Raw genomic sequence first — 10,797 nt, 5'->3', positions numbered from 1 at the left:
ATGAGGAGCCTACACACACAATCATTGAGGAAAGAAACACATGAGAAAGACTGGAAAGAAGAGGAGACAGGTTCATATGACGTGTTACCACATCAGGGAATAATTTCCACAATACCAAGAGCAGCTGTCAAGAGTAAAAATTGTAAGGGAAGAGTGGAACACATCCAACAAATGTGTGAGAACATATGGTGCAAGTGATATTCTGTGACAGAGACCTTGTTACAGGATAGGAATTTGTGGCAGTATGTGCTAAACCAGTAAAAAAAAAAAAAAATGAAAACAAATTTAAAGTACTGCTTGTACATGGTGATATATAATACCACAAACGATGTTTTTAAGTATCAGTTTCACAATATCAATAATTTTTAAGGTTGGGCTTCAACATACACATCTTTAAAAAATGCTGTAACATTTATTCTATCTAGTTATAAATATATATACATTGCAGTCTTTACAAAAGTTCTTAAATACATTCAAGGTACAAATTTGTACAAAATAAGACTTTCAATAAAGTCACAAAAAAGTTCATAAATGAACAAGTTTTTACAGTACATCAGTTTATCATGGCACCACCAAATGAAGTTATTTTATCACATGTAGCTACCACTTCAGCCCTAAAGATTTGGATGGATTATAATTTAGTTGTCAATTATCTTTGCCTTTTGCTTCTTAATAAAATCTTTTGCCAGTTTTTCTTGTCTGTTCTCCAAAGCTCTCAGAACTCTTGACTCTGAAAATAAATAAATAAATATTCTTTGTAAAAAGTTTCCAGAGTAATATACCAAATTTAGGAAGCAATAGATACTAGCATATAAATAGATACAGGCATTGCAGAGCTAAATTTTCATAAGCTGGTTTTAAAGAAATGAATGAACCACATCAGAATCAATTGCACCTGTTATTAAAAACTTTATATAACATCTTTGCTGTAAAATTTTTATGCACACTGTCAGAATGTTTCATACAACTAACATGTGTTCCTCGTAACTACACAAAACAGCTACAGTTTTAATTTTAATTAGTGATACATTTTATTTAAGTTATTTAAATATCTGACATTTAAGGGAGAAAGCTGTGACATTCCTGCCAGCAAGCAGCTACCACATAACTCGCTCTACATATACACAAGAGCACCCATACAATAATGTGTGTGTAAGTAGAAATTCCAATTCTTACACTGTTAAAAACCTGTGTAATGTCAACTTTTAAATCATTTTCTTGGAAGAATAATACCTGACTATACTGTTCATTTTTTTTCTTTTTTCTTCCTTTCTCTGAGAACTTGGGGGGATGGGAGGGGGTGTCCTGGCATCTACACCATCTGCAAGCGACCATACAGTGTACGGCTAGGGTCCCCTGTTCTAGTGCTTGTTATTTCCTTTCCTGTTCCACTTGCAAACAGAGTGAGGGAAAATTGACAATCTATATGCCTGCGTACAAACCCTAATTTCTCTTATTTTATCTTCACAGTGTTTACACGAAATGTGTGTTGGTGGCAGTAGAACTGTTCTGCAGTCAACTTCCGATACCAGTTTTCTAAATTTCCTCAATAGCGGCCCTTTGAAAGAACGTCACCTTCCCTCCATGGATTCCCATTTGAGTTCCTGACACATCTCTGTAATACTTGAATGTTGTTCAGACTTACCAATTGCAAAGTTAGCAGCCTGCCTCTAGTTTGCTTCAATTTCTTCCTTCAATCTGACCTGCTGTGAATCCAAACACTTGAGCACTACTCGAGAACAGGTCACACCAGTGTCCCATATGTGGTCTTCTTTACAACTGAACCACACTTTCCTAAATTTCTCCCAATAAACCAAAGACAACCATTTGCCTTCCCTACTACAATTCTTATATGCTCAATCCATTTCATATCACTTTGCAACTCTACACCTAGACTGTGTCAAGTAGCACATTACTAATACTTTGTTCGAACATTGCATGATTGTTTTTCCTTCTCATCTGCATTACTTACTTTTCTCTAAGTTTAGAGCTAGCTTCCATTCATGACACCAACTACAAATGTTGTCTAAGTCATGTAATATTCTCCTACAGTCACTCAGGAATGACACCCTATGTTGCCACTCTATGTGGCAATAAAAAATTTCAAAGTCCCTCTCTCTTACAAAAATCTCAAAAATCTGGAAGTCACATGTGGTTCAGATCTCTAAAATTTCTCTACTCATATTAAAATTACCTTTTAATTTTAATTAGTTCTCTAGTTATATTTTTATTTTTTACTGAATTAGGTGAAATTATCAAAATATGATAAATATCCCAACTTGAGAATTGGAAGGAACAAATGTTTGTGCATTGGTATATTGTTGTTGGCAGCAGTCCAGCCTGCATGCTGTCAAGTGACAATTAATTCATATAATACTATAAAGTGAAGTAATGAAGTTTAAAGAAAAAAGGAACATTAAAGTTTGACATGCCATTCATTACAAGGTAATTAGAGACTGGGCAAAAACTCAGGGTTTGAAATAAGTAGGAAGAAAATCTGTTACATCCTTTTCCAAGGAACAATTCCTATGTTTACCTGTTGTGTTAGAGGTGTCGTAAAAATAAGCTTATTACTCAACACAGTAAGAGAAATATGTTCGGAGGCATGCCTTTTAAAACAGATGTGCTTTTTTAACAGTAATTTTTATTATAAAATATTGAAAAACTAAAATAAAAGAGATCATTCTGTAGCCTACCAAATCGAGTTGGTCTGCTCAACTTGAGATGAATCTGCTCCAGTTCCTCAAGCCCTTTTGTCATGTCAGTACGTGGAACATCTGCAAATGCAATGTATGCTTCACCGATAAACTGATTTGCCCCAATGAAGTCTTGATCTTTAACCACAAAATGTACAATACCATTTTTGATTCCTTGTTGCTCTGGTGTTAAATTTCTGAAATACAAAATAATGTTCAGTAATATCAGAATATCTTAAGTATATACCTCTAACAAAAGTGCCATCATTTTACTTACATAGTAAATGTTTCATCATATAATGGAAAAACTGTTTTCTTGTGTGTTTTTGTTCTTGGCTTGGTTACATTACCAAATTTTTCCTCTGGCAGTAAGTGTATCTTTACATAAGGGTCACAGGAACCTGAAAGAAATTTTAACAGTTCGATATACTTATGAGATTATATTTGACAATAATACACAAGGAAAAAGTGTCAAATAATGTTTAATCAAATGAATACCAAAGGACTAAATCAAATGGCAGTATTTTGTTTCAGTTATGATAAAATTTTGAGGGAAAACTGAAATAAAAATATTCCTCAGTACCACAGACACCTACGCTGCCTGACAAAAAAGATGAAGTACCTATAGTCATGGTCTAATGTCAGTGTAACTTTGTTCATGTAAACACCAATTGTTATGTAAATGATTAGACTGCAGTTCTCTGTAACAGGCAGAACAGCAACCAGAGTGCATTAATGTTGTTCATGTTTAAGTGTTGTTTGGGTTATCATTGTAATGGAGATGAAGATGCATACTTATGTGATACAGCATTATCAGCAATTGTCAGAATTTGAAAAAGCCTCATTGTGGGTCTCCATTTGTCTCTCATCATGCTACTCATACTCAACATCAAGGTTCCTGCTGATGATGACAGGCCACAAGGGAGGATTGCTGTACTGTGCACCACATTCTGTAATGCTTTCACATGTGTACCAGCCATCCAAGAACTGCAATGGTCTCCCTGCAACATTCTGTGTCATTGCACATCATACTACGCAACCATACTATGGAATTACCATCCTATGCATAGACTGCCATTAACACCTCGACACAAAGATGCATTTAGAATCATGCCATGAGAGGAAAGCATGAACCATTGATGAATGGCATTGCATTATGCTCAGTGATGAATTACAGTTGTGCACTGCTCCAGATGAACACTGTTGATGGCTATCATAGTAACCTGGGAAAATAACCCATTCTTTTACTGTTTTGAAGAGGCACAGCAGTGTTACCCCTGGCATCATAGTGGGGGACACTGTTTATGACTTCAGGTGGTGACTGGTTGTGATAGAGCGAACTATGATGACACGTCTGTATGTCATGGATGTTCTGCATCATCTTAGTTCCATCTCATGTGACAGTATCATGGTGCCAGTTTTCAGCAAGACAATGCTTGTCCACATGAGATGTATTTGTACAAACTGTTTGTGTGATGCTGAGGTACTCCTATCATCTGCAATATCCCCAGCTCTATCCCCAATAGAACATATGTGGAACCAGTTCAGGTATCAACTCCATAACAGTGGAATTATCTATGACAAAGGCCAAATTGCAAAAGTTGTGGGCCAGTTTGCCTCAGGAGAAAATGCAAAGGCTTTATGATACCCTTCCCATCTGAATCAACACATGCATCCTGGCCAGAGGTGGTGCAGTGTCATATTGGAAAGTAGACTCACACTGCCAAGTTCATTGTGAATGCTGACAGTTCTCTGTAATCACTGAAATAACTCCTTAAGTTACACTTTGATTCCTCCCCTCATTCTGGTTGCTTTAATGTTTTTTCAGGCAAGGTATAACTATACCAAAGCAGCGTAATTGTTAATTATGCACTGGAAGCAGACATCATTATCAAGTGATCATCAAAGTCTGCCCTTCATGTCATCTTAGCAGATTCTTTTGCTTCTTGGTATGAAAGATAAGCCATCAATCTGATAACAGTTGCTGGACGAGGGCTGCTAGAGGGTACCAGAAGAAATATTGAATTTAATTGATGAAAGGAGAAAATATAAAAATGCAGTAAATGAAGCAGGCAAAAAGGAATACAAACGTCTCAAAAATGAGATCGACAGGAAATGCAAAATGGCTAAACAGGGATGGCTAGAGGACAAATGTAAGGATGTAGAAGCTTATCTCACTAGGGGTAAGATAGATACTGCCTACAGGAAAATTAGAGAGACCTTTGGAGAGAAGAGAACCACGTGTATGAATATCAAGAGCTCAGATGGCAGCCCAGTTCTAAGCAAAGAAGGGAAGGCAGAAAGGTGGAAGGAGTATATAGAAGGCTTATACAAGGGCGATGTACTTGAGGACAATATTATGGAAATAGAAGAGGATGTAGATGAAGACGAAATGGGAGATACGATACTGCGTGAAGAGTTTGACAGAGCACTGAAAGACCTGAGTCGAAACAAGGCCCCCGGAGTAGACAACATTCCATTAGAACTACTGACGGCCTTGGGAGAGCCAGTCATGACAAAACTCTACCAGCTGGTGAGCAAGATGTATGAGACAGGCGAAATACCCTCAGACTTCAAGAAGAATATAATAATTCCAATCCCAAAGAAAGCAGGTGCTGACAGATGTGAAAATTACCGAACTATCAGTTTAATAAGCCACGGCTGCAAAATACTAACGCGAATTCTTTACAGACGAATGGAAAAACTGGTAGATGCAGACCTCGGGGAGGATCAGTTTGGATTCCATCGAAATGTTGGAACACGTGAGGCAATACTGACCTTACAACTTATCTTAGAAGAAAGATTAAGAAAAGGCAAACCTACGTTTCTAGCATTTGTAGACTTAGAGAAAGCTTTTGACAATGTTGACTGGAATACTCTTTTTCAAATTCTAAAGGGGGCAGGGGTAAAATACAGGGAGCGAAAGGCTATTTATAATTTGTACAGAAACCAGATGGCAGTAATAAGAGTCGAGGGGCATGAAAGGGAAGCAGTGGTTGGGAAAGGAGTGAGACAGGGTTGTAGCCTCTCCCCGATGTTATTCAATCTGTATATTGAGCAAGCAGTAAAGGAAACAAAAGAAAAATTTGGAGTAGGTATTAAAATTCATGGAGACGAAGTAAAAACTTTGAGGTTCGCCGATGACATTGTAATTCTGTCAGAGACGGCAAAGGACTTGGAAGAGCAGTTGAACGGAATGGACAGTGTCTTGAAAGGAGGATATAAGATGAACATTAACAAAAGCAAAACGAGGATAATGGAATGTAGTCAAATTAAATCGGGTGATGCTGAGGGAATTAGATTAGGAAATGAGACACTTAAAGTAGTAAAGGAGTTTTGCTATTTGGGGAGCAAAATAACTGATGATGGTCGAAGTAGAAAGGATATAAAATGTAGACTGGCAATGGCAAGGAAAGCGTTTCTGAAGAAGAGAAATTTGTTAACATCGAATATAGAATTATGTATCAGGAAGTCGTTTCTGAAAGTATTTGTTTGGAGTGTAGCCATGTATGGAAGTGAAACATGGACGATAACTAGTTTGGACAAGAAGAGAATAGAAGCTTTCGAAATGTGGTGCTACAGAAGAATACTGAAGATAAGGTGGATAGATCACGTAACTAATGAGGAGGTATTGAATAGGATTGGGGAGAAGAGAAGTTTGTGGCACAACTTGACTAGAAGAAGGGATCGGTTGGTAGGACATGTTTTGAGGCATCAAGGGATCACAAATTTAGCATTGGAGGGCAGCGTGGAGGGTAAAAATCGTAGAGGGAGACCGAGAGATGAGTACACTAAGCAAATTCAGAAGGATGTAGGTTGCAGTAGGTACTGGGAGATGAAGCAGCTTGCACAGGCTAGAGTAGCATGGAGAGCTGCATCAAACCAGTCTCAGGACTGAAGACAACAACAACAACAACCCTCATCAACATCAGTTCCTTCTAGCTCCTCTGATTTCCTTCAATAAATTTCAGTGAAGAGGTTTTTTTTTAATCATAATATGTGCAATCCAATTGGCTCCTTTCTTTTATTTTCCTTAGTAGATTTCTTGTTTCTTCCACTCTTCTGAAAATTTCATTCTCTGCCTACTGACCTAATTTTAGTAATTCTTTTTCACAATCCAATTTCAAAACTTTGTAAATATATTTCCTCTTTCTTCCTTTTTATCCCTCTTAGTCATGTGTTACTGTACTCCAAATTTATTTTGCAAAACTTTTTCTCATAACAATTTCTATTATTATTGTCATCTCCAGATCCTTTCTGGGGGCTTCCTTTTTGTGGTGTGTTCATTTCTTTATTCCCCATAACTTGAGTCTTTAGCAAACAGGCTTTGTGAGTAAGTGAAACAGTTCATTTCAAGGGGTGTCTTTCCCTCTAGTGTTGTATACACTTATCAGTCAGAACATTATGCCACCTTTGGCATGGATAACAGTGGCAATGAATCATGGCATGGAAGCAATGAGGCCTTGGTAGGTCGCTGGAGGGAGTTGGCACCATATCTACACACACAAGCCACCTAATTCCTGTAAATTCTGGGAAGAGGAGCTATGAGCGCTGACGCCACAGTTAATTACATCCCAGATGTGTTTGAACGGGTTCAGATCTGGAAAGTTGGGGGGGGGGGGGGGGGGTCAGCACATCAACAGGAACTCACCACTGTGTTCCTCCATCACACTCTTGGCCTTGTGACATCGTACATTATCTTGCTGAAAAATGCCAATGCCTTTGGGAAACATGATGATCATGAAACGGTGTACATGGTCTGCGCTTTGGCCATTGTGGTGTCCTTTATGAGCTCCAATGGGTCATGCATGCCCATGTGGATGTTCCCCAGAGCATAATGGATCCACCACCTTGGCTCTGTTCCACATTAAAGGTGTTGAGGTGGTGTTCCCCTTGTTTTCAATTTAAAAAAAGGAGGAAAGTTAAATAGAAGTAAAGATTAGGGATGGATCTTGAGAAAGACAGAGGAAATGCTTTAGTGAAGATTTGAATCTCCATTACTACTAATTATGTAAAAATTCTCCACTTGGTTACTAAACAGTGCAACAAGTGAAATGTGCTTAAAATGTGAAACATGCTTAAAAATAAAACAAAAACAATTAGGAATGGATCACAAAATGTACTTTGCAAACTAAAATTTAATGGCGTGATATTCTTCTTTGAAGGACACAGTCTTACCTCCTAAGAGGTACCAGGGGATTTCACTGACAGACTATATCATAGGCATGAAACTAAACTCATAATGGTGGAACATAACATGTGAAGGACTGGTACCAAGTACACTTTTTGGTAAACTACCTAAATGATTTTTCAGTATCTTTAAAGAGTAAAAACAGTTAACATAAAGTAAACACACAGCTAATTAAGAAGCTAAGTTCAGCATATCTGCTCTTATAACTGTCTTAATATTTTCTGTGGAAGGTCCGAGTTCAGCTCTTGTGGCGCGCTGCTACAAGTGTCCCATGACAGAGGTCCACCCATCTTCCTCTGTTCATGTCATTTCCATTGTGCTCAAGGCTTCTATTCAGCATTGGCATGCTATGAACTGGCTTGTGCATGGTGCTTCCACTGTGTGAATGTTTCTGAAACTATTTCAGCATTCTGAAGGACAACCCTCACTTATTCAAAACCACAGCACTGTCACATACAGCTGTAGTTTTTACAGGTTCCTTGTGCTCGAAACACGTTTTCTGGTAATATGTTTTTGACCATTACTGAGATCAAGAAGCATGTAATTCGTGAGGGGCATTCAATAAGTAAGGTAACATTTTTTTCTGAAAGCAGATTGGTTGCATTCAGAATTGCAATACACCATATTATTTCCTACTCTTTTGGCTACAAAACACTATTTTTCAACATAATTCGCATTCAATGTGATGGCCTTAAGTTGCCTTATTGGGAGGGCCTGTATGTTCACATGGTATCTCTCTACTTTTGATGCCAGAGCCATCATCAGAGTCATGTGTACAGCTGGCTAGTCCTCAGGAGATCAGCCACGTTTGTGCAACATTGTTGTGATAACAGATGCCTTGCTCACTGACTCACCATGCTTTGTTCATTGCCAGTTCTCCACAGAATTCTGCAGGTGCCTCTGAATATCCGCGATGCTCTGGTTTTCCGTCAAAAGAAAACAACAGCTCTCCTTGGAATGCCCCTCTATTACATATGTCATTTTGAAGGCCCTGTATAGTGCCACCACCTATACAGGACCTGAATTGGAAATATTCCATTATGTTCCACAACAAAATATGCACTTTTTCCAACTAAGATTGGCTGAGAAAAAAACGTGTTGCATTACTTGTTGAACTCCCCTCATACTTCCTAATAATCAAAGTGGTACTTCAAATGTAGTTCCCTCTATAGTGCCACAATGCAAGACAAGATGTTTAGTGTTGAAAAATCTTCAGATGTGAAATTACTTGAACTCAAAGAAGAATGTGAATTTGTGGCAAATGTCAATGACAGCAACAGTCCTGTCAACATTTTTTTTCCATTTTTCCCCCTACATCAATGGTAAAGCTCATCAAGGCAGAAATTAAGAAGTATGTGAAACACTGTCCAGATAACATGACAAGCTCAAACAACATGACACCACAAGCATGTGGAGCTCATAAACTGGTGTAAACTAGTATTAGTTTTTCTTTGCTGTTGTAATTTATGTCCACCTAACAAAGAAACACACACTGTGTGTATACTGGGCTACAGATAACTGTTTTCACAACTTTTGTGGTCAGAAATAGATTCTTTGTTACTCTCTTTTGCCTGCACGTAAATGACAATGCCTCATACATACCAAGTAATGAACCTGGCAATGATCCCATGCATAAAATTAGAGATTACCTAAATCTTTTACTTTCACAATTTTCTGAGGCATTCTTTCCCAAGGAATGCCTTATCATTGATAAAGGTGTGTGTTGATTCAAGAGAAGAATTAATTTCCTTGTGTATAAAAAAAAGGACTTGACGATTATAGATCAAATTATTTGTTTTATGCAATCTGAAGACAAGATATGTTTTAGACATTGAAGTTTATACAGGGAAAGAGCAGGGAGACAATTCAGTCACTGTCTTGTTTCAGAGACTTTTCTCTGGCTGCATCAGCAAGGGACACACAATTTATATGGCCAGATATTACAGTTCACCAGCTCTTTCTGATTTTCTGTGGGAGAACAAGACGAAGACTGTGGGAATGTGCATACCTAATCATACAGGACTTCCTGAACAAAGAGTAGTCAACATGAAGCTGGATATAAGGAAGAAACAATTGTATCTAAAGTGGAAGGACACAAGGGATGGTATGTGTTTGTCAAGTCTTCACAAGATCACAAAAACAGAAGTAGTTGTTTTTAGCAAAACTAGGGTGACAAAGAAAATAAAATCTGATGCCATTCTGTTCTACAATCTCAATAATACAGATGTAGACAGGAATGAGCAACTCTTATCTCAATACCCTTTCAAGACAAGGCAAATTAAATGGTGGACAAAACTGTTTTTCCAACTTTTTGTATGGGCAGTAGTGAATGGTTTCATCTTATAACATAAAACAAGAAATAATCAGAACAAAGGCTGCCATTTAACAATTTTTCTTCTTCTGTTAGGTGAGCAAAGAAAGGGAGTGTACACCAACATACTGCTAGTACTGCAAAAGTGTGTAACTACAGTCTTCTAGGAAGGCATTTCTCAGACAGAATTTCTTCCACAGAAAAGAAGATGCACCCCACAAGAATGTGTAAAGTTTGTGAAGAAGAAACAAAACTTTCCAGTGGACAGTCTTCAACAAAATAAACATTATTGTGGTGCCCTGAGTATAGTGTTCCACTGTACATGCCAGAGCATTTCAAATTGTACCACAGAATAGCAAGTATTGTTAAGTATACCTACTAACAAGAAGCTGTGCAGAATTTTGTTGCCAACCATGTACTGAAATTTAAATTTTTTATACTACATTTGTAGTAAATATGCTTCATTTTTTACTAGATTAAAGAAGAACTTTTCTGTCTCCAAAAAATGTATCCATATTTGTACATACAGTTACAAGAATGAAATGATAGATACTTAAAGAGACGTCAAAAATGCCCAGGATTCTACGACGTCCATGCTA

The 10,797-nt window shown here is 37.7% G+C and overlaps 1 protein-coding gene across 10 annotated transcripts in view; it reads right to left on the bottom strand.

Moving 5' to 3' along the window:
* Positions 1–392: 392 nt before the first annotated feature.
* The window catches only part of LOC126365509 (protein unc-13 homolog 4B), a 450,988-nt gene continuing 440,583 nt past the window's right edge, over positions 393–10,797 (bottom strand). For all 10 annotated transcript variants that reach the window (XM_050008155.1, XM_050008152.1, XM_050008151.1 and 7 more), the window contains 3 exons: positions 2,974–3,097; positions 2,697–2,893; positions 393–730 (listed from right to left, as the gene is read on the bottom strand). In XM_050008155.1, the coding sequence (XP_049864112.1) occupies positions 639–730; positions 2,697–2,893; positions 2,974–3,097 (413 nt within the window). In that variant the 3' untranslated portion in view covers positions 393–638. The remainder of the gene's footprint in view (positions 731–2,696; positions 2,894–2,973; positions 3,098–10,797) is intronic.

Source organism: Schistocerca gregaria, chromosome 1, assembly GCF_023897955.1.
Source record: "Schistocerca gregaria isolate iqSchGreg1 chromosome 1, iqSchGreg1.2, whole genome shotgun sequence".
NCBI classification, from domain to species: domain Eukaryota; kingdom Metazoa; phylum Arthropoda; class Insecta; order Orthoptera; family Acrididae; genus Schistocerca; species Schistocerca gregaria.
The sequence above is the reverse complement of the archived record's forward strand: the minus strand, read 5'-3'. Positions and strand labels throughout refer to the sequence as shown.